Source organism: Corvus kubaryi, unplaced genomic scaffold (genome assembly GCF_017639235.1).
Source record: "Corvus kubaryi isolate FWS band 111438036 unplaced genomic scaffold, C.kubaryi_AGA036_p1.0 37397, whole genome shotgun sequence".
In the NCBI taxonomy this organism is placed as follows: Eukaryota; Metazoa; Chordata; class Aves; order Passeriformes; family Corvidae; genus Corvus; species Corvus kubaryi.
Window position 1 is genome coordinate 14,507,958 of NW_024581136.1, and position 24,904 is coordinate 14,532,861.

A 24,904-nucleotide genomic window follows, 5' to 3' on the forward strand; every position below is an offset into this window, starting at 1 on the left:
TCACCCAGCAATGCAACTGCTCTTTGTGGAGGTGCAACATAAACAAGGGTTTTAAACAATACAGCTGGCACCTGAATTCAATATCCAGTGCAGTGTCTATAGCCATCCTCCCACAGCTTCTCTGACTCCACACAAATCCTGACAGCCATAAGTCCCAGTGGGTGACTTGGCTTGTGTGATTTCAGGTAAGAAATTGCCACCTCTGATTCACAGGCCACTCCACACCCTTCCTACTACCTAGCAACAGAGCACTGGAGAGCAGGGCTGGTCTTCAGAGAGGCAGCAACACCAAAGTGCTCTTTGCAAGAGGGTGCAATGAATTCATCTCAGTTTTAGAGCTTCCCACAATTCATGTGAGGTGGAAGTCAGTTACACTAGATGCTGTGTGAATCGACTCTCTCTTCTGGTGAAAACCAAATACTTGGCTCTCAAGTCAGCTTAATCGGAATATGAGTACATTCATAGTAGTGACAGAGAAAAATTAATGTACCACTCTGGCACAAGGATGATGTAAAAAGCCAAGAAGTAATCACACTTACTATACAAGAGTAAATAAAGCGTGTGAAGCAGTAATTTTGATTGTGAAATCTTTATTAACATACTAGAAAAGTAAGAAAAGAAGAAAACCAAAACTCTTGCAATTTAAATTTTATCACAAGACCACTGATTTTGTCAGGAGTTCCCTCTCCAAACATCCCTCTGCAACCAGAAAAGGAAGTCTTCCAGTTCTTACCCTGCCAAGATAGTGATCCACAGGCACAACTCTCAGGCCAGTACTTCCAGTTATGCTCTAGAAAACAATAACCTCAATTTCTAGTTGTGGTTCCCATTTACTAGTTTTTAGAAAGAGCCAGGTAGTAGAAATCAATTGATTTGTTTCCTCTTACCCCAGTGAGTGCCACCAAAGATCCTGGGGTGCCAGCGATGTGCAGAAACCTGTCTGTCAGGAAACCATTGCTGTGTATCATAAAAATTATTAGTGATTGAAATGAGCTGATGCCTCTGCCTAAGCATAACACTTACAAGCTGCTGGAATCGATCTGACTCTTTTACCTGTTTGTCCAGTCTCACCCAAAGAGCAGACAAGTTTCTCAGAACAAAGTTCAAAAATACAATTTTTCCAGTAGAAAATCTGAGTTAGATGTTTCCTGCCTTCTCCCATGCTCAGGACCACAGGTTCATTACCACTCTCTGAGCCTTCTGGAGCAGCTCATGTCACTGATGCAGTTCAACCACACTCTCACCACCCTGATTGGGCAGTACAGGAGAAAGTCTCAGTGCCCAGGAGCAGCTTTGCTGCTGAACTGTACAGGGGATTACCCAGTAGTAGTTTGGGGCTTCTTAAATTAGTGCCATGAGTAATTCAATCAGGCTCAGGTGAAAAAATGGATTCAATCCAAAATCCAATCCAACTCACTTCCGTAGCGAATTACATATAAATTTTAGATGCCTCTTGAGCCAGTCCTTCTAAAATAAATCCCATATATAGCCAGGGGAAAGCTAGGTGCCTTTGAGAGCCTCCTGAGGGACAGCCTAAATTGGGCAGGCACAGTCTCCCTCTGGAGTTGCTTTTCTAGGCATTTATCTCTCCCTATTGAACATGAAGGGAATTTAGGCACTTAATTTAAGAGAACTAGTTCACTCTGTGCTCAAAACATAGGTGCTAATTAGCTGCCCATGCCTGACTGGAAACCTCTCCCCCAATTTAGAGACTAAATAGTTTATCTTAAAGACTAGCATTATGTTTTACCCTAGTAAAATTTAAAAAAGAAACAAACCAGCATGCTTTGTGCATTGCAAACAGATAAAAATCAGGAATGCAGTAAGAGAGTATATACAATGGGATGGAAGGACCATAATTTACAGTCACTGTTAAATGATCCTTGCTTTGAGTATTTTGAAGCAGTGGGGCTGATATCAGACTCTTTGGACTCTCCCAATATCTCTCCTGAAGCACCCAGAAGCCCCACTTACATGCTTTTTGGAATGACAAATTCCAGTAGCAGTACTGGGATGAGAAAACCACCTTTCTCTGTTGGGCTGTTCCCAGAAGACTCATTTGAATTTAGGAGTATCTTATACTATGGATGAGTCTCTTCAGATGTGTTGGTAGTAGGGAATATCAGCCTCCACAGATTTCACATATCCCTCAATTAAAGGAGTGCATGGGCTCCTTCTTTAATTAAAGTCAATCTTATAAAGCAAATTTAAGTTCCTAGAGACATTATGAGAATTTATGGCACCCACTGGCTAAATTAGTATTGAGAAACCCCCATTTTCCCAGGCTGAGTCTGCACCCCTTGGCGTGTGTACAGATATTGGGCACATAAATCCAGTGTGGGATCGGCCAGCCTGCTCCTGCCCCCAAGTGCTTCTTCTCCAGCACCCAGAGATGCTGGGTGACTTTCCTAATTTCACTTTGCTTCCCTCATCTGCAACACAGAGATAATACTCCTCAGCTCTGTGGTGGTGCCGGGCTTGATTCATGAGTGTTTTAAGGCATTCTGTGATTTTCAACCTGAAAGGTGCTTGAGAACCATAAATTATTGGTTTAATATAGATCATAGTTTTCATCTCATAAATCTTTTATGCACTACTCCAAATTCAGGCCTGATATAACTCTAATAACTTGAGCAGTATTAAGTGAGGGATAAATTTGGTACAGTATATGAGGCAGCAAAATGAAATACCGAGTGTGAGACCAAGGGCTTAACAAGTGGCACTGCTTACATAATAATGTCAGAAACCTGCCCCACTGCCCACTTCTCTACAAATAAAAATATCATCTCATGGCACTCTTACTTGTTAAGTCTTAATTCATCATTAAATGTCTGCTTCACATCAAAATAGTATATTTTCTTATATTTTCTATTGCTGTACACATGTAATTTGTGTTTATTGAGAATTAGTAGACATGGTCATGTATTTGCTATCTGTTTTGACCCAAATATTTGAGTTAAAAGCAGATTCTATTTCACAGGAGCAAACCTTTCAGTAAGATATTCCTACAGCTTTTAGTCCTTAGCCATGGGAGCACAGGACACAGGACTAGGAGGCATCCTCTGGGTCACAGTCATGTCATAAACAGGGGTGTAGAAGGCTTGGCAAAAGCCATTTTAAATAGGTGGGCATTTTGTCCCCCTACAGTAAAAAAAAGAATACTGTTCATACAGTTCACTGCTGTGATAGGTCAGTTCTTTTAATTCCCAGACCAGATGTACTCGTGCCCAGTTTCGAACTCTGTTATCGGGCCAACATTTCTCTACAGCTGACATAACTTTCCTCCTCCAGTGTCATCTGACCACTGTCCCTTTGTGTGTACATGAAGAATAGCTGCATTCCTACTCAATCTTCATTTTGTCAGTCTAAGCAAGTCAAACTCTTTTAGTCTTCCTCTAAAATGTAATAAATCTAATAAACATAATAAAGAAAATTCTAAGGACATGATAACCATCTTTGAAAAGGGAAAAAAATTATCAGACCTCATGCTTCAATTAGACCTTGGAAAAATTCAGATCTTTATTGATTCTTGTCTCCTTCCCCTCCACAACTCTGATTCTTAGCATTATTTCTGGTCTTCCCAGAGTTTATCCTCTGACCTCTGCAGCAGGTTTGGGCAATAAGTTGCCTTTCCAGTTGATCTTAAGATTTTCTATTCTTTACTGTTTGCAATGAGTGATCTTGGGTGCTTTGGTTCTCATAATCTTTCGTCATTTCATCCTTCCCCTTTCTTTCCTATTAAAGAAAATTTCCATGGAATGTAATGGGAAACTTGATAAGCACCTGAATCTTATGTGATAATGCACCCCATTGATAGTCTTATAGATGCTTCCTATAAGGTTTTATATTTACACTGATTCCTACAGAACTTCTTATTTCTTCCCTCCTGTCCCTCTCCAAATGGTCTAGGACTTTTCCTTATGCTGTGTAAATGCAGAAAGAAAAATATAACAAGCAACTTTTACTGATATCTGGATAAAATTTTAAAATACTAAAAGTAGTTTGGATAAGACTTAACTCTTGAGGCATCCACATTCATGTTTTTCAAAAATAGTCATGAGTAAGGACTGTCATCAAATCATAAAAAGAAAAATTAGGTCTGCTTTAGTCTTAAATACCAGCATTAGGTAAATTTGTAGACCTGGGGATAATGGAAATCAAAGGTGTGCAGTTGATATAAATGCAATTTCCAATCAAGTGATGAGATTTACCAAATTAAGCAAGTGCCTTCTGTGCATTGAATGAGACAGCACCCTGGACAGTCAATCCAGAGTCAAATTCCCCCTGATTAGGTCCCTGGTGAGGTGCATCTGCAGTCTGGGTTTAGCACATGTACATTTGGAGTTTGGGACAGATTTCTAAATTCAGAGCCCACATTTGCACATTGTGCTGCACTCATCTGGGCAGGCAATCACTCACCTGGCTTCCATGGTGCTCATGGAAATTGGTATTTTAGTGCGAAACTCTGAGGTCCTGGGAAAAAGCATTTGTGCACACACACAGCAGTATCAGCTTAAATGTTTAATACATCAAAATAGTGGGCTTGTTATTTCAATAGCTCCAGTATTTTGCTGCAGCTTTGCAATGCAGAAATCAAGTACTGAACAGCAGTGAACCTAATCTGGTTTGCTGTAATAACTTTAGAGATAATCCTGCTCTGGAGTAGCTCAGGGCCAGTATTTAAGAAATATGAGGATGAGTAAATACCCTTTTTGGCCACTTTTAGTCCATGTTAGCATCCTAAATTTAAAAATTCAAATGTATCTGAGAGAAAATTTTGAAAATTCAGCAATGGAAAAAGAGTTAGAACAGAGGGGCAAGAAGAAGAATGGAGGGGATAAAATAAAGCTGAAAAAGCTCCAGACAAAAGCAACAGTGGGAAAATATTTTTTCAGAGAAAAAACTTAAGATACTAAGATAAAGTTAGTGCAGGGCATGCCATCAGACATCCCTCCAGCTCAGCTTGGGTCTTGATCCTCTAATCAGAGACAGATGGCAAAGAGGAGACTTTTATTCCTGAGACTTGTACAGTTTTGTCTTTTTAATTCATCATACATTAAATAGCCCAAAATACAGAGATTTCTGTCAAGTAGCAGAACACCAATGCATTTATGCAACTAAAAATGAAAAACTGCTCCTAGATAAAAGGTGTTTTATGAGTCTTCCCACAGTCAGAACTCCTGCAGGAAGTTCATACACTCACCAGGCTCCATTCACTGTCATTCACATGTTGTTGTACGGCAGAGAAATGTTTCCTGCCTCAGCAGGTTATTGTTTCATGGGCTAATGCTTATTTGCAAGGTGAAATGCTATTGTGGAATTTCTGTGAGGGAGCATGTTACTTGTGGGGAAAAAAAAGGCCACTTCCAAAAAAGAAAGCCCTTCTTAGCCTCCTGGTGAAGGAGAAGGGCACCTTCACCATGGATTTGAAGGGAGCTGCATCAGGCCCTGTAACTTTAGCCCTATAAGCAATAGTATGCAATAACTGCTAAGGAAAAATCATCTTGCTGCTTTATTTTTGTGTGATTTGTTAAACTGGAATATAATTTTGCCCCAAAAGAGTAACTAAAGCTTTTTTTATTTCAATCCCAGTGCTATTTGTGCATCTTCTAATTGCAACATCTTACTCTCACAATTAAAAATAAAGCACATGATATTGTGAGAATATGTTTTATCTCTGTAAATCCTGCATCCCAAGAATGCTCTGTGACCTGGGGTTCTTTGTTGCTAGCTGGTGAATGAGCAACAGGAGAGCAGACCCCTCCTGAGCCCCTCCATTGATGACTTTCTCTGTGAAACTAAGCCAGAAGCTGTTGCAAGGCCTGTAACATCGAATACTGCAGGTAAACAACATTCTTTACTATCCCTCACTAGAGAAAAATCGTTTTAGTTTTAGCTTAATTACGGCACATTTCTGTCAAGTGATTTCTTGGTTTGTTACAGTTTGCACAAAATCACAAACTGGCATTAAAATTGCCTGACCTGTTAGCAGAAAAACTCTGTTCGTTACATTTTAGGAGAAAGCTGATGTGATTCAGATCACATCAATTCTAGCAGATCTTTGGGGCTGAAATTAAGGCAATTTGTTTAAGTCTCACAGGATGTACATATGAGCTTGAATCAATTCTCGGTATTTGGGTTTGCAAAATTTTAACCTCTGGGGAAAGCCACATTTAGTCTGATTTTAATCAAACCCATTCCTTACTCTAGAAAGATTTTTTTTAAATGAAATCTTGGATGAGGTGTTAGAGAGAAAAAGTGGTGAGGTATCAAAACACTTTATCCAGGCTGAGTTCAGACTCTTTATTAGTGAAAGGATCTAAGATTTTGCTTACCTCCTTTGCATTGCAATGAGGTAGTAGAGAAGATAACAAAAAGTAAGAGTGAATCCTGAAAACCATCTGAATTATACTGAATTCTATTTGAAGTATATTGTCCTTTGGAAGTATTTTTAGAAATTGGCCCCCTCCTACTCAGTATCTATGCAAAGGTAATCGATGCTGTTGAGCAGATCAACTGAGAGACAATAAAATCAACACAGCACTTCTGTGTTCTCTTGCTGTTTCATTGAAGGACTTGGCTTTTTAGAAGCCATTTAATTAAAATTTATATACATGCAAATTATTAAATGAATAATTGACAGCTGAGTGATTATTTTCACATCTAATTAATGTGTCTAAAGCAGCATGCAAGTTCTAGTAACAAAAGCTGAAATACTGAATTAGATAACAGTCGTAAGTAATATTTTTTCCCTTTAAAAATATAGCTGAAGCTATTACAGGGGTGAATAAAACTATTTCAGATTGTTTAAGAATGGTGTTTGTTTTGAAATGTACCTGTACATTTTATATCTGCCTTGAATATCTATCAGATTGGGGTGGTGGGTTAATTAGACTTAGTTAATAATAAAATAAAAATTTATTCTATGAAGATTGATGAAATTCAGTGATTTCCAAGAACACAGATAAAGCACTGCAAGAGATAATGCAAACTGGTCTGTCAAAAACACCTACCCTGTAACACTATGATAAAGAAGGAGTTTTTCTACCTTTTACATGCTAAAGAATTGTAAATGTTACTCTTTAGGCAACTTTTAGAAGAAGAACTGAAATTGAACATTCCTTTCATACTGATACAGTCCTTAATAGAAATGGCATTGGACTTTATGTTCAGTATTTATGCCCCCAAGGACAAGCAGCAACAACAGTAGAAACCATACTAAACATATCTTCATTCCTTTATGACCCATGTTCACCCCAGGAGCTGTGTGCTCCAGCTATTCCCAAATGGATTTTGGCACAACAGCAGTGCCCTAAGCTGCTATTACCAGCACTTGATAAATCATAAGATTAAACCAAATCTTATCTAAAAGCTCAGTTGTACAGGGAACCATCACAACAGAGGAAAATCTATGAAGGCCCCAGCCGTTAAGACCTCAGATGTCTTTAAGAGTTTCAGAGGAAAAGCCTTTTTTGCAAATCTGCTAAACTTCAATCACTTAAACACCTGAAATCCCCAGTCATATTTTAACATACTGGTCATCATCTTTAGCCAGGAAATACACACCTACTCTAGCCAAATGCAAACACATCAGTAATTTTTTCCCCAATCAAAACAAATCTTTAAAAGTGAGCTGTTTGAATTAAAACAACACTGAATTTTAACATTTTGTCTCTAAGTATTATCAACAGGTCTGGATCTCTTGGATCTTAGTGAACCTGTCTTACAAACCCAAAACAAAGCAAAGAAATCAGAGAATCCTTCAAGAAGTGAAGGCTTAAAAGCTTCAACACACAGAAAGAAGACAGAGAATCCTGACCTGATCAGTGTGGATTCTCAGCAGAAAGTCCAGGCTGTCAGAGTTGCAGACAAGTCTTCTCTAGATTTAGGTAAGAGTGTAGCTATTTTATCAGTGCTCCATAGCCCTGCTTAGCACGAGTTTCTCCTGGCTACTGTCACAAAATAATGAGCAACAGCAGAATTTTTGCTGCACCACATTTCAGCAGTGTAACATTTGCTCCCCATTATAAACAACGTGAAGCACTTTAAACCTTAAACTCTGTGAACACATTTTACATTTTGCCTTTGCCATTATAACTATTAAGTTGTCACTAAGTGTGCTAACAAAGTTTTGACAGTTCTTTGTAAAAAGGAATTTAGTCAGGGTGTGTAAAATGGTAGAAAAATCTGTAGGAGTGTGATGAGAAATTGGTGAAGGACACAAATGAGAGGCAGCCCATATTGATGTCCTTTTCAGAGCTGCAGGTGTCAGAAATGTACATTTATATTTGTAAATACTGCTTTATCTATGCATACCAGAGAAAAAAATCCATTCTTGACAAGAGAGATCTATTTATACAGACTGAAAAAAAAATCCCCAAAACAACTCAATATCCTGCCAAGCCTGATCTATCGACAAGCTTTGGAAAAGGTGAATTTAATTTAGTTCCATCCAAACTAAATTACTTGCAGTGCAACTGAGAAATTTGCAAGGTAAATGTAATTTATACCAAGGCAGCAAATTTTCCATTCATCAGCACAGAAATTCTTTTAGAGACCTTTATCTTCAAACAGGAGCTGAACATCTGATCTTTGCAAAGTGAGTCTGACTGAATAATATCAGTTGCCTACATAGTCATTTTTACATGTTAGTCTCTAAAAGAAGCTTTATTTTTACAATTTGACTTAATTACATACAAATCACTGATTTTAAGTCAAGACTTACACTGACGGTCTGGCCATGAATACTAACAGATTTAGAAAAACGTTGTGAATTTCCAAATATTTTCACACTGTATCAACTAGAAAGGTGCACAATATTCCTGTACATTGGGCTATATTAAAATATAGTCTTCAGTGTCATTATTTTCTCTACAACATACATTTAACAGAGGAGATAACATTTTCAGCAGTAGTTTCTTTAGAAGATTCATATATTTCTGTTCTTTATTTTTCAGTTGATATTCAGACACAGATAGAGAAATGGGATGATGTCAGTTTTCATGGAGACAGGAGTAGCAAGGTCCACCCTTCTGCAGAGAGAACATCATCATCATCCAGAGCTCCATCAAAAGAGATTTTATGGTACGACTTTTTGCTTTCCTTACAAAAATATTTCCAGCCCAACTTTCTTACTTCACAGAAATGCTTGCTTGATAACAAATCATATTATTAAACCTGTTATGATAACATTAAATGTGTTCAAGCACATATTTTGGACAGTGTATCATAAGCAAGTGCACTATAAAATGACATTTTGCTGGCAATTCTTAATGTAATGGAAAGTAGCAGGTGTGATTACTTAATAAATGGTCGTGAGAATTCTACCAAGACATGTAGTGAAGTCCTTTATTGTGGTGATTGATTTTTAGACACTGGCTGAGGCACAGTCTCGTGTCTTTGTCTAGCCTCAGTTTCCCTGTCTGTGAAATAGAAGAGTGAGAACACTGAGGAAGGTCCAGGCACTTTTGATAACTGCAAGTTAAACAATTCAGTTGAAAGAAATAACCTGATTAATCAGTGTGTGCTTATGAACCTGAAAGACATAAGGCAGCGTGTCCTAGTGCTGAGTATGTAAATGCATTATTTCTAGGTCCACAGAAAACAGATCACAGTCTGAGCTGACTAATGTCAAGAGTGCCTTGGACTCTGATTCAGCATCAGAATTAGAACTTGCACCTGCAATACAGGTAAGATGATTTGGTAGGTTTATTAACAATAAAAAGGCAAGGAGGAACTCCCCACTGGCTAACCATTGACCTTCTGGGAGAACTCTTCAAGGGGTATTTTCAGGGTCATCAGGGAAAATATCTTCACACACCTCTGAAATGAATAGGTTGTGCAATTAACTATGTCAGCACCTGAAACATTCAGAGTTTAATACTGCAGCAAACTGTGACCTTCCTGTACAGAGGGAAAAGCTTCAAACTACAGTTTACAACACCATCTTTTTTCCCTTCCTCCAGTTCTGAAATTCAGACTTCTAGTCTGAATTCTACCATGTTAAATATCTTCTACCCAAGTTAAATATCTATTCTTTAGGTCTCTTGGTCAGGCAGGAATCCCCAGAATTGGGAAAATGCTAAGGAAAACAGGAAGCAATCATTACACCAATGTTCATTAGCAGTTTATCTCCACAGGTGGGAGAGCAGTGTGGTCACAGGACTTTTTTCTGCTGGAAAAGGAACTCTAATACGGAGGGCTCTGGGCTAAAGGTTTGTAGATTTGCCCAATTCCACTGTTGTATTGTGTATCGGACAGGTCTTGCTGGAAATTATTACTTAGACTTGCATGTATGTATGCAGATACAGGTACAAATATTTACATATGCATTCAGATAGATCAGGTTGTTCACACACCTTCTTTGCTGCTTCTCACTTTTTAACTGAAATATTTCAGCCATTGCCACTGGAATGGGGAAGAGAGAGTTTTCTGGTGGATTAGCTTTTAGTTGAAAAAAATTTTCTCCCCCTCCACAGCTATTTTTAGGCCTGGACTTCAAAAATTTTCTGTCAGATAGAAAATCTGGAAATTATTGGAAAATAATAGCCTCATTTGAAAATTAAAAAATGAGACACTACTTGCCAAGTGTGTATTCTGAGATTATACACCTTTTTTTTTTTTTTTCCAGAAAGTAGAAATAGAACCCAGTTATCAGATCCATTTCTGGGTTTTTCTTAGGAAAAAAAGTGTCCCTTACTTCCCTGCCATCTCTACATTACAAACAGGGTTTTTTTTCCCTCTGGAATGCTTCACACTAATTGTAATGCATGATATCTTTCCTTTCTCTACAATAGATTTGTACATCTTAGTAATGGAAAAGATCTATTGCACAATGTCATCCACTTGAAATGGATGGCGTGTTCTCACATACTTTGTCCAGCTCATATTGAAGCACATCTGACCCTCTTTTAGGAAGCTGTTCTTCAGTAGATCTAAATTCCAGGACATTAGTGCTCAACCAAGATGTGTGTAAGTCAAGTAGACAGTCACAGAATTTAAATGCTGTGGCTTTCTGTAAAAGCAATTACGAATTCAGTGTATCTCTACTTTATATAGTCCATTTCCTGTTTCTTTTCCACTAGAATAACTGCAGATGCAAAAATCCACATTTTTCACTCAGTTTAAATTCAGTCAGTTGAGGCTCCATAATGTCCTGTAAAATGGCTGATACCTCAAAATAAAAAACCATGAAGTTGAATAAGCCAACTTGAAAAAAAAAGCAGAAACTAAATTTCTTATCTGTTGTCTTGGTGCATTTCATGTTTTGTCTTGGTTTGTCATAGCCTGCTTGTTTCAAACTTGTTGTCCATTTGAGCAACAAAATGTTATACTGGCAATTATTAGTTCAGAGAAATGACCTGAAGTGAGAATGTGCTTTTATTCTAGGTAGGTTACTTAGAAATGTAGTGGTTTTGTTCACTGCCTGCTTCATCCTGTTTGTACTTGGACTGTCAAAGTTGTCAGCTCCCAACACACAGGCTCATCTGTCTTGACCAAGTTCTTAATCTGCTTGCAAAAGAAATCACGTTAGGGCTTTTATCAAAGCATATGTTTTCCATACTTTGTCCTCTCTAGGTCTTGTCTATCTCATTTAAAGGTAACCTTTGCAAATGCAACACATTCTGCCGTACCCCAAAGATTTCATCTTGTCAAACTTGCTGCAGGTTTCCATCAGCAGTTTCCCGATCACCTCATCACTCATCTCTGACATGTCAGATTCGGCTCCTCAAAGTGAAATGCTAAGTAACTAGGTCATATTTTCATTAAAATTATGCCATCTTCTTAACAAAATCCTGTGTTTACCAGCACTTGTGCCAATACAAAATCCAAAAGACAGGCCTTGAACTACTAAGGGAGAAACGTGTTTGAAGGCTGTAATGGGCAGTGGTCACTGGTGGCTGTCACTGGGTGTGGCTGTCTTGCTTCTCAGCATTTACTCACATCATGCTTTACCTATTATTAACTCTTAAACTGCATTAGCCCAAAGTATCCCTGTTCTTTCTTTTATCTGCCATTCTGAAAAGTTCCTTGTTATGCTTTTATTGGTACTGAGACATCCTAATGTGTTCGGTGGGGGGGGGGGGGTTGAAGTTTTATTTTTAATCTTAAAATTACAAACTGCAGAGGGAGATAATATGTTCCATTGTCTGTGCATAAAGTCTGCTCATGTTTTAACTCTTTAAATATTTTCCTGGGCATTTTAAATATTTCATTGCTCACACAGAATAGACAAAACCCCCGACAAGCTAAAAATCTGTACCTAATTCTAATATGTCAATTGTCACTCTTAGACAAAGGTATAGTGCAAATCTTGTAAAAGTTAGAAATCTCCAGTTTGAGGCAACAATATTTAGAATGTGAAATTAATGTGAAATTAATAGCTACAGAAAGACTAATGGTCCTAACTTTCCTTTGATGTGCCACTTACTCTAAGGAAATGAAGAGTTACAAGGGACAGACTTTGCTCATTATTTGAAGACTTGATCAAAAGTTAAGACTGCAATTCAAGCCTCTCATTAACATTTAAGGTCCAACAGCACAAAAGGAGAATACAAGTGCAGGATAGTGTGTGCAAATGCATTGGCGTGGAAGGTTTTTCCCCTGAACACAGAAGCCATGATCAGCTACAGCAGCTGGCTGTAGAGAGGTGAGAATATCAAACCACAGTGTCCAGTGCCCAGTGTCCAGCCTCGGACACAGCCATCCCACCCTGACCCACCTGGGTGGTGCTCCCTTAGGGAAGCCACCTGCAGAGTCCCACCCCATCACCTGCTGAAGATGTGAGATGTGGAGATCTCCAGTGCTGGCCCTCCACTCCCACCCCCTCTCCCTGGGCTGGCAAAAGGCAGCGTGTTTGGGGCTTTTCGTGGGGCTTTTCATTGCTGGGTGTCACAACCCACACTGGCTATATGCAAATGAAGCTTATGTGGCTTTTGTTAATGACCTTTTTCCCCCTCCTGCTGTTCATTTAATGGAGGAGAAAGTATATTTCTGTGGGGACGATGTGGGGATGAAGTGTATACTCTGCCATGTGGCAGAGGAGGGGACCTCTGTGCTTCCTGTCCTCTTCCCCCTCACCTCTGTGCTGCCCCTACAAGCTCACTCTGCCCTCCTGCACTACAGCTCAGTCTGAACATCCTCATTTACAGGATTGTCCTTGACCTAAGGAATGGCAGTCACTGGAAACAAATGGGTAAGAAGCGGAAGTAATCAAACTGTTTTCAGGAGACAGCTCATAAATAATGGAAAGGCCAGGAACATAATTAGTGCCTATCAACAGAGTCCTGTGTCAAGAAAAACAAATTTAATTCTTTGATCAGATTACAGGTCAATTTGATAAATGTTGGTGCGTGATATTCTACAAGAGTTTTGAATTAATGTCATATTCTGATTGTAAAACTGGCACCATACAATGTGAATAAAGCAGCTGTTAAACAGATTAAAACTGGCCAACCTGAGGTCCCAGGAGCAGTAGTTATTTACTAGGAATCGTGATCACATAGGGATTGTTCTGGGATTCCAAAGAGAAACAACGTTCTTCAGTATTATTGATCTGAAAATAACCATGCAGGCCAATTCTTCAGAAACTTCCCATATGATGCAACAGTGGAATGAAAGAAATTAAAATAAGGGACACTTAAAAAGGACCTGGTGATCAAGGCATCTGTATAAATATATATTGCAATACAGTCCCTTGGAAAATCACACATTTCAGAGCAAGAAAGCAGGCTCTGCTTACAACACTATGCTGGAAGGCAATTTGAAACAACAGCAGTGTTCCCTGTGCAGTACTGGAGGAAGAGGAGTGTGTAGAAGGAAACATAATTAGTGGGAGACAGGAGATCACCTGATTTCTGTATAGAGAATCAGCAAGACAGGTGCTGGAATAAAGGGTTCACTTTGTTTGTCTGTATGGCTATAAAAAATTAAGAGGGGGACTAAAAGTGACACCAAAAAAAAGTTAAAATCTGAATGTTTCATATTGAAAATATTTAATAGTGAAATGTTTTATTTAATTAAATGTCTTTATATCCCTAGAACCTGATTAAAATCATCGGTATCTTTCTACAGAGAAAATAAGGAATATGAAAAAGTATTTTAAACTACTAGAAAAAATAAGAAATGATAGTTGGAAACTAAAATTAAAATTAATAAGAGAAACAAGGAGGGCAGTTAAACAAATTGCAAACAAAGTGATGACATTAAGGTCTCTTGATAACTTTAAATTAAATCCAAGAAGCTTCCTCAAATACATTTATTCCAGACAATCTCCGTTTGTTCTCTGAAGAACATAATTTTGATTCCATGGCTGTTGAGTGACAGTTGCTATTATGTGATATATAGACAAATGAATGATCTGAACCAGTTATCTCTTCTGCCCTAAATTCTATTAATCAGTCAAAATAAATCTTTCATGTATAGGACTGGGTTTTGGTTTGTTTTGAATGACAACCTGAAATCTCTTCCTGGCCTCACCAAAGGAAAAGAGTCTTTTCCAAACATGGACCAGAGGTAGAAGATGTGAAAGCAGAAACAACAGATCCTCAGTGTAGACATTCCCTCACACTCTGAGGTTCCTGGCCCAGCAAAGTCCAGTGGCCAGCACAAGAGAACACACACAGAGCCCACCACCACCACGTGCTTCTCACAGAAATTGTGTTGTATCGTTGTTTTCTTACCTTAAGTGTTTCATCCACTCAATGTCCATTCCACTCATCAGTCTCTAACTGAGACACCAAAGCCTCAGGAACAAAACAGAAACCCTAGGGCTCATTTGACAAATGAATTTCATCTTTCTAGGGAAAAAACCTTGTGTGTATAACCACAGACAAATGTGTTTGACCATACATTACTCACGACGTACACGAGAGCTCAGAAATGTGTCAGATGTTCCATCCCAGCAGTGTCCATTCCAACACTTGCAGGCACAGCCCAATGAGTGTGAGGAGAGAAAAATTAGCCTTTTAGCAGTGTGGCTCATAGAAATTGAATATTACAAGTACAGCCATCAGAAATATAATCAGGGAAATTAATGCAATTTGAAGCAAGGGCACACAAGTGGCTAATGAGTTTAACCTCCTGACAAACACTAGGGAAGGGATTAGCAGTCAGAGCTTTGTTTAGCAAGGTGAGGCCACTTTGTGCTTTTTCTGCCATCCTTAAATATTGTTAGGTTTTGTACAGTGCTTTTTGTAAAAAAAAACCCCCTTGTTTTCAGAAAAAGAACAGGCAGAAGGTTATTATGTGCTTCCAATGGGATTGACCAATGGTAAGGTACATAAGAGAGATGCTGATTGTAAAAAGGATTTTTCCTTCCAGTGAAATCCAGGGCAAACCTGGCTCTCCAATGTGATCCCAAAAGAAAACAGGAAAGAAAACCCCTAAATGTGCAGGGGAAAAAAAGTGTTTTCTTCCTGGATCATAGTCAGTGGAAAGCCTTACCGCAGTCATAATGCAGAAGGAATAAGGAAGGTAAAATAGTCAGCTGTCTCCTTTCATAGTCCAACCCTTGCATTGCCTTTTCTTGGATGTCTCTTTATCTTTCACACATCTTGAGTGAAAAGAAAAATCTGGAAAAAATTACTCTGCTTCCCATGAGAAGTGTGTCTGCTACAGTGTAAGAGAATTCAGAGGAATTCATGCAGGGAAACAAGAAGTTTTCCCCAAGGAAAAGGCCATTTGGGGCTCTAGGCAATTAAAGAGGTAACTCAGAAATGTGGCAGAGAGTCTATCATGCCTTTCTGATTTATTCTTTTATTTTTTTAGGCACGGTCAAGTAAGGAGCAGCGTTGGGGAACACCTCTTCTCTCCAGAAATCACTCCTTGGAGGAGGAATTTGAAAGAGCAAAGGCAGCTGTTGAGGTATTATTTCATTTACTCTTTTCATTTTCAGCTGATGTTCTACAGATTTTGTAGCAAGGAGAAAGTTGGAATTGGATTATTTAAAGCAGAGAAAAGGACAGTTCCTGGAGTTATCAACTTTAAATATCACCTTGTCTCTTAAAAAAAAAGAAATCCAAAGCCCTTAGCTATAAACAAAGATTAGACAGAATCAAGTTTTTAAGCTGAATTTTTGTTGCTAGAGCAAGTGGATAAATGGCCCATAAATGTAGCTAATTCCAAACCACAAGTTAAAGAGGGAAACATTTCTCCCCAGCAATTGTGTGCAATCTGTTCTTTAAGCTCAGACACAAACCAAGTCCCCACTGTGAAAGCAGAGCTCAGCATCACTGATGAACAGCACAAGCACCTGGTGTAAAGCAGAGCTGGACATAAGCACCAACAACACACCATTTCCACATTTTTACAACTGGTGGCAGAATGTTGAGCTCAGGAGTATTCTTGTTTCCTGGTAAATCAATTTAGTTTGAAAAGATAAAGGTATTTGGATAGTTCTATTGCACTTCTGGTTTTTTTTCACTAACTTCCACATTTCCAACGTCTAAAACATCTCTTGAGTGTTGTCTTATACCACTAGTCCAAATTGATCCTGTCTAGACACAAAGTAGAATACAGGTGTTTTAGCAGAACTCAACAAAAAATTAGATATAAGCATTGATCTGGAGCATCATTATCTTCTCCGGGGTTCCATGGGCAACCCTTCAAAATCCCATCACCACAAAGAGCCAAGACAGCTCCATTCCAGCAAGGACAGAATTTCAGGCTAAATTATATAACAGCCACTGAAACGAGTTTTTAGGGTGCAGAGGATGATGCTGTAAAACCAATTCCTCAAAACTGGTTAGTTTTAGAAAGGACTACAGGCTCATTAATCTCCAAACCATCTGGAACACTTCAGGGATATTTGAGTCTAGATTTAAATTTTAGTCATGCATATTAGTGCTCTTGTAACTCAAGTTTTACACCATTCTAATTCCAGTGTTGACAATTGAACTATTCTAGATTAATATTGGCTGATGTCAAATGAAATGATGCCTAAATCAGATACTGGCTTCTAGCTAGAAACAGAATTTCTTGTTGAAGTCATTAACCTGATTTGTTGGTTTTTTCATTATATGCTATGGTGAGATGCAGGGTTTCCACCATGGTTTCTTGGGATTTTTATTGCACACACAAAGAAATCTTGTCTCAGCGTACAAGGCTAAAATGGACACAATCAGTAAATTAGCTCTTCCACAAACTAAGCACTGAAGGCATTTTTTCCTTTCCAGATCAAATAAATTCTTCATAAACAGCTGCTGGTGAGGCACAGGAGATGTTTTTGATGTCACACATCATACACATTTGCTCTTGGCAGGAAAGGAGGGAGTTGCTTTCAAATTGCCACTGCTTAAAATGCTTTAGATGTTCCTAATTGCACTGCAGGCTGATCCTCAGGGTGGGACGTGCTGTGCTGTGACCTGTGAAGGCAGCACAGGGAATCTGATGCTGAACATCTATCTCAGAGTTAGTGGTTAAGCAAATGATGTCAGTACTCCCGCAATTGCCAGCAACTTGTGTGATGGGGAGTTTCCAGACACTCAGCAGAAAGAAAAATGAGTTGAGCCCAACAACAGATTACAAGACATTACTGAATTACTTTGCAGAGTAAAGTAAGGAGAAGAATATATTTTAAAAAACCCCCCTGCAGACTAAAAGGTCATTCTGAGGCAACAGAGACAGGCTGTTAAAATACTTTAAAGTAGTCTCAAAAATGGCTATTAAAAAGAATCTAATTAAATGTTTCCCCAGCTGTAGCTGGCAGCCTTAAGTTATTCTTTCTGCTTAAAGTAGAACCTTGGGCCAGGTAGTTAAAATGTAAAGGAAAGGATTCTTCAAGACCTTATAGAGCAGTTACTTCCATTTGCATATGAAAAGAGCTGAATTTTCATCCCAGCTAAAACGAAGTGGTAAGAAAGCTAGTGATTGAAATAAATTGGAGCCCATCTCAGAAAGATTAGTTCTTTCTTAAGCAGAGAAAAGATACCATTCAAAAATTCATTTTTTAGGCTTCGTATGTTTCTGTAATATTCTTCAATTGGGAAAGCTCCAAGTGGAAAGATTAGCCAGAAAACTGATCAAGAAAAGGAAGTAAATCTCAGGTTCTTTGTGGCCTAGTTCGAAAGGAATTAATTAACAATTCAGTAAATGAAGACACCAAACTTTATCCTCTACCCAGTATTCACTTTAGAGCTTTGGGAATGGTTTTAAGATGTCAAATTTTGAGATTAATGAAGATTTGTGAGGTAATTCTTTCTTAAGAAGGTGTAAAGATGTCTATGCCATTGGGGAATCTTTTAAGAATAAAGTGGTGAGTAAAATAGCTTTTTTACTAGAGAGGTTCCAGATTCCCTTGCAGTGTTTGGGTCCTTGCAGACCCCACTACCTTTTCTGTTATTCTGGAAATTGGATTTGATTTTTGCCTCATGATTTTTTGTCTCAATAATTCCCACGTGCCATAAGAACTATGTTTTAACACAATCTTTCTAATAATTAGTTCTGTTTCACCAAAAATTGGTACTTTTGAATTTCTGAAAATGCCAGGATAGGGATTCAGATCCATCCTGTACCTATACTCCATTAAACCAATTGTTTTATCACCATCCTATGGTGATGAGTTAGAATGAATAAAAATGAAAGTAAGTAGGTGCAAAACTTCCAACTGAGGAATGTATCAGAGATGGAAAAAAAGCTGTTTTGGTATTTTCTTATTCAACATTTCTCTGATTAAACTGCAGATGCCACACTGTTTTGTGAGCTTATGCATAAGAAATTTTGAGCTGTCCTTCCCAGCATCATTTTATTTACAACACAATGTCACATGCACCATCTGCTGTATAATGTACTGTTTTGAAGCATCAGAGCACATTGTAGATAAATTATGTGACAATAAAGGAAAAAGATGGGATTCATTTATTCTAGCCTGGGAAAATATAGTCCAGGACCATCAGCTTTGTGGTTCCCATGAGTACTGGTTGGAGTAATTTCTGTACCTACAATATTCCTGTCTCACTATTGAGACATTTCTTTGGATGGGCCTAAGATTGTCCAAACCATTTTTTAAATTGGGAACTAGGAACCTGAGTCATTCAGATGCATTTTATTTGATACTCTTTCAAATCACAGTGGGAATCTTTGCCTTGATATATATTTTTTATCTCTAAACTTTGCTAAATTTTCAGATTTTTGAGAAGATACCAGCTAAGGAAATCTCACATAGCTAAGCAAATTTGCTGTGTCTTTCACATCAAAGAGTATGGTAATGCAGTAATTCAGAGAAAAATGACAGAACCTTTCTTATCCATTGGTCAATCAGGAATACTGCAAATTAATTTTTGTCAATACAAGACAGGAAAAAATCTAAAATTTATCACAATAGGTAAATTTATAAATACATACTCTGCCCATTTTCATTGGATCATAGAAAATAAAGAGCCTGGAAATATTTTGCCTCCCATTTGTTTAACTGCTTCAGCATATTTTTAAATACTAAGAGTAAAAATAGCCTCTTTGACAAAATGCAGAATTTTCTGCTTGGAAGCAGTCAGATGATATGAACATTTTTCCCAGTTGTCATTCCACTTAACTGCTGCAGATGATCTGAGAATGTGTTAAATGTGTTCAACTGGTCTGAAGACTTTTGGTTCCTCCGAGTACTTCACCAGCCTTAAGGTGGCAAAAACATTGAAATGAGGTTAATTGACACCGGTGGTGAAAATACTAAAACAGAGTTAAAATTAGATCTAGGAGCCTTGATCCAAAGCCAGGTTTTCAGAAAGGCTCAATATCAATTTAACCCTCCTGCCACTGAAGCCAGTGAAACAATTGCTACTAATGGCAGCTGATACAGACTCAGGCCTTCAGCAAACACTGTGTAATATTTACAATTCTCTTTCTCAAGACATCAAACTGCTCTGCTGTCAATATTGGTACCGCAGCATTGGGGCAGTGCCTGGTACAGGTGCTCAGTGCAGCTTTGCTGTACCAGTTTCAGAAACCCCTCGTGCTGAATGTCCCCTGAACGCCATAGCTTGGCCCAAACAAACAAATATTTTCCTATCATTGCAAAATAACTGTTGGTCCTGTGTCCAAGTGCTGTAGGATGAGTTGAGAGACCTTATACCAAAGCTGGTCTTCTACTCATTGCATTTTCCCTCCTCCTTTGAGTCACTGTAGATGGACATTCAGGGTGGCTACTTGAGAGCACAGTAATTCACCGGCTTTTTATGTGGAGTGCAAACACAGTGAACTTCTGTGTTAATGGTAAATATGTAACTAAACAGCAGAATTTGAATTTAAGTCCCAAACCCACTTATAGGCTTGCTTACTATCTGCAGAAATGTGATTTGATGTTTCCATACCATTGATTCGTAAGGAATTTTTGTGGGAAAAATGCAAGCAAAAATCCTAATATAAATATAATACATATATATATAATTATTTCTATAAATTAAGCTGGCTAAAAAAGGCATGACTAATTACTTTTCAGTAGTTTTATTGATTTTAATCTGAAGGAAAGGGAAATTTTCATTTTTTTTACCTCATGCTGAATCTCAAAATTACTGCTAGTAAAAGCCTGATCACATGATTTTTATTTCAGTGCAGCATAGATTTGAGCTGAATGAGAAGCAGTTGATGGAAGCATCTGTTGAACAGGATCTTTTTAGGGATTCAAGTGCCTCTGGTCATGGCTAATAAGTGTTAAAGAGGGAGTGATCTGATTCATTATCCCAGCCTTTTCAAACCCTAAATGGACATTTCATCACAATCTCACAATTATTTATAAGAATGAGTTTTCTTCAAGTCTGGAATGTGAGCAAATTCTGAAGTGGTGTAACAGAGTGGTCAGGGGCTGTTCACTTCTATTACCTTGAGTGAATCTCCTCTCCAAGACTGAATGATTCCCAATTTATTTCCTTTTCCACAGAGGAACATAGCAGATACCTGCACAAATCCGATAATTGCATGATTCAGACAATCCTGAATTGAAGACTGAATTCAGACAATCCTGAATTTCTGCCTGAAAGGAAGAAAGTATGCTTTCCTTTTTCCAAGCACCTAAGGGGGGTTGCAGCAAGCCATGAAATCACAGTCTAAGCTCTATTTCTCCAATCATGCACATGTGGAGCAGTAGCAAAATTGTCAGCCTTGTAATAAAGACTCACACAAAACTATCTGGACCAGTTCATAAAACTTCAATTAATTTTGATTAGCACCTTGCTCTCAAATGGTTCTGTCTAAGCACCAATAAATTTATTTGTGCTGTTGTCTTTGACATAAATAAGCTGAGACACTGTGCCCCCAGTGCTGTCAGTTCACTGAAACACTGGCCATATCCTTGTAGGAACTGGAGAATTTTGGAAAGGCTCATAGTGCTCTGTAAATATTCTGCATTGGATCTCCTTTTCAGAGTCCCATGACTAGTGTGGAGGCTGAAAAAGTAGCACCTTAATTTGGATTCTCCTTTAATTCTATTTCTATCTCTTGGCATCATTTTCTAGTAGCCACTTTCCTTCTGGTCGTTGCTAATCTCATTTGTCGTGCTAGATCTTGTCTGGTTTTCATAATTTCTGTTTCCCTTGTACATGCATTTTTCTCTCATCTTTCAGCTGAATATTAATCTCACTGTATGGTTTTATAATCCCTTGTAGATTCCTCTCACCAGCAGAGTATACAATGCAATATTAACATTTCTCCACTATGTCAAAAAGCCCAATTTATATTACATCCCTTATGCAAACACCCTCTGTCTAAGCTTTGGCATTTCTCTTTCTCATAGCTGAAAATGCTGCTGAATATACCAAAGTGACCAAAGCTTGCTGTCTTTCAAGCTGTTTTATCTATTGTTTTTCTTTTGCATATGCACTGAGTTGATTTTTCTTTTTTTTTTTCTTTCTTTTCTTTGTCCAGGGACTTGCAGCATTAATTGCCTTCAAATTTTATGTAACAATTTGCTGTTAGCATCAATAAGATGGAGTGTAAGCTGCTGCAAATCCTGCTTCAAATAGGACATACACTGCCTCTGAGATAAAGGGTTTTCTGTTGACAAAATGCATTCCAATATAAGAGATGAAATTTAATTATATGGAATTCCAAACAGGAGATGCAGTATGTCAGTCCGTGTGATTATTAATAGAACTAATACTGCTCAGCAAACTGACAGACTCAGACCACTGGTAGAAAGAAATTAAAAAGTTTTTTAAAAAACAAAACCCTTTATTTTAAAGTTGTGTTGTTCATTTTCTCTTTTCCTCCATTTCTTCCAGTCTGACACAGAGTTTTGGGATAAAATGCAAGCAGAATGGGAAGAAATGGCTCGCAGAAACTGGATTTCAGAGAACCAGGAAGCACCAGGGCAAGTCACCATCTCAACCATTGAGAAGGTAACACCAAGTTTTTTATTGCAGTACATCCTCCCTGTGCAACTTTGAGATGAGCCTCAGCTATCCCAGGGAACCCAAGGAAACTCTTTGGACACAGAAGCTGATTTTACCCAAAAGAGCTCATCCTCTTTAATTGCCTGTGAGTGGGGCAGATTTAGAAGACTTTACCACAGTGAGAATCTATTTAGACTTGCACACTGCCTGCATTCAGCTGAAAGGATCACAAAGCAAACTGCTGGATTATGGGCACTTTTGAAGACAGGAACTTAAGGAAAAACACCAAATAAAACTACCTGGGCTGGCACATTCAAACACTGTTGAAGATAAGAGTTATGGAGATTCTGTCTCTCTTCTTCATTCCTTCCACTCCATATTTTAATATGATTTCTATTATGGAGCTGATATTAGCACACACTTTTCACGCTGCAGTGACAAGAGAAAAGGACAAAACTTAAAGGAATACTAAAATAAACTCAGGTGCTTGCAACACTGTTCTGTATCTGGAAGGTTAATTGAAGATTTCAGGATTTTAACTGAGCAGCCATGAGGTTGTGAGCACTGCAGGGACTCAGCTGCTTGGTGTGTGTATTTTACCATCAGATTGGATGTCCTGGGCTCAGAGGTTCAGTTCTGCTGTTAGTGCAGGCACTGTGAGTTGTTGACACTACCTTTGATGGAGAGCCCAGTCTAAGTACCAGTAAGTATAACTTCAGAGCTAAAGTAAAAATAAAGAGAGTCAAAACATAAATGTCCAGTGATGTGACTTTTTACACTTTCTGTCATTGAAATTCCACGGGGCAGCTTGTGCCATTTCCACAGAACAAAGGTTGTTTACATCCAGTTGGAAAATGGTGAGTCATTGCATTTTTTAGACTTGTCATTCCCTGCAACTTGTTGTTCATCACGGGTCCATTATCTCTCTTCTCCAGGGTTATTATTTCCACACTGAGAATCCCTTCAAAGACTGGCCTGGTGCTTTTGAGGAAGGACTGAAAAAAATGAAAGAAGGTGACCTGCCTGTTACAATCTTATACCTGGAGGCTGCAATTCTACAGGAGCCCAACGATGCAGAGGTATTCACTGCTGTGCCTTGTACTGGCAAAGGAGAAGGGAACTCCCATTAGCATGGAATGATGGAATGAATTCTGGGCTCAAGCCTTTGCTAGTCATGACTGACTGAAACATTGGATTCTAAAGGTTGTGAATTAGTGTATGCCTTTAAATAGATAAAAATGAGTTCTTCATAGAATGAGAATCTGATTTTGAAATACTGTTGCTTGAAATATTTCAAACCTTCCCTTCATACCCTGATGCTTCCAAACTATCTTGTAAACACCACTATTGAAAAGATGATTTAACAAGACTGTTGAAAAAACTTATTAAAGTTATATCAATTTCTTCAATGCTGCTGTTTTCAATGAGTTTATATTTAAAGTCTGTTTTTTGTGAAATATTAAAAATATTTGTGCTGTAAGTATCTAGGGCTCTTTGAATCTACTGCTACATTAAATTAAACAGCATATTTCAAAAAAGCAGAGAATCCCAAACTCCCTAGAACCCCCTAATATATATATAATATACAGCTTAATAATACTTCTTCTCTATTTTCCATAAAATGGTAGCAAAATTTAAAATGTACAGCAACTCAAATTTAAGAAATCAGCATGTGATCATACACTGACGGAATACCTATGCATTCATTGACTATAAATATTTATTAGGCCCAAAGATATTCAGAACTGCATTGATTGGGACTGTTGGTGTGCACACTGTAGAAAAATCTGTGGTTAGTGCTGGACAGATCTGCTGCTTTTCCTCACCTTTGTGATTAACAGTGATACTAGTTGTAACTCTGTTTGCAGTTGGATGTATTTAACAAACTAAATGATGATTATTTTTGCAGGCCTGGCAGTTCCTGGGTATAACACAGGCAGAAAATGAAAATGAGCAGGCAGCCATCGTGGCCCTCCAAAGGTAGATGGAGATCAGTCCTGAATCTGGGGTCTGATGAGTGCTGGTTAATGGAGACCTGGGGATATTTAGTACCATTCCTATCTTGGAATGTGAAGCATTTATTTAGCTGAGTAGAGCATTGACACAGATATGGAAACTCCCAGTGACTTCAGAGGGATGACTAGTGATTAATATTTCTGTTTTATTTAATAAGTGCAATATTTCATGGAGTAATTTAAGTACATGAACAAAAGAAAACTTACATGGCCTAATAAATATGACTTAGGCATGATGCAAATGAAGTGCCTTTTTTATATTCCATCCACTTGGCATATTTTCTGTAGTCTATCCTTTAATGAAGAGGTTTTCTTAATTGGAGTGAGCTCCCTTCAGCTGCTGAATGCTAAACTGCCAAGATTTTTAGGTTGATAGAGATGTGAAGATCACAGAACTCTTGTACCTGAAATGTGAGCCCCAAAATATCAGCATCATTGTTACTATCTTTCTGTAATTGGTTTTTGTGTTTCCATTTGATTCAATTGCATCAGCACTGTTAACCATGAAGTTATTTCACCTAGGGATACTCAAACTTATTTATATGTCACTTATTAGCTTACCTGGATAGA

The 24,904-nt window shown here is 38.2% G+C and overlaps 1 protein-coding gene across 13 annotated transcripts in view; it reads left to right on the forward strand.

The window, feature by feature from the left end:
* The window catches only part of PEX5L (peroxisomal biogenesis factor 5 like), a 108,330-nt gene that overhangs the window by 74,031 nt on the left and 9,395 nt on the right, over nucleotides 1-24,904 (forward strand). For 6 of the 13 annotated variants that reach the window (XM_042042471.1, XM_042042481.1, XM_042042472.1 and 3 more), the window contains 9 exons: nucleotides 5,732-5,843; nucleotides 7,680-7,889; nucleotides 8,958-9,084; nucleotides 9,593-9,689; nucleotides 10,140-10,214; nucleotides 15,769-15,864; nucleotides 22,209-22,325; nucleotides 23,255-23,398; nucleotides 24,229-24,299. In XM_042042471.1, the coding sequence (XP_041898405.1) occupies nucleotides 5,732-5,843; nucleotides 7,680-7,889; nucleotides 8,958-9,084; nucleotides 9,593-9,689; nucleotides 10,140-10,214; nucleotides 15,769-15,864; nucleotides 22,209-22,325; nucleotides 23,255-23,398; nucleotides 24,229-24,299 (1,049 nt within the window). The remainder of the gene's footprint in view (nucleotides 1-5,731; nucleotides 5,844-7,679; nucleotides 7,890-8,957; nucleotides 9,085-9,592; nucleotides 9,690-10,139; nucleotides 10,215-15,768; nucleotides 15,865-22,208; nucleotides 22,326-23,254; nucleotides 23,399-24,228; nucleotides 24,300-24,904) is intronic. The other 7 variants (XM_042042478.1, XM_042042479.1, XM_042042483.1 and 4 more) reach the window with 3 other exon arrangements.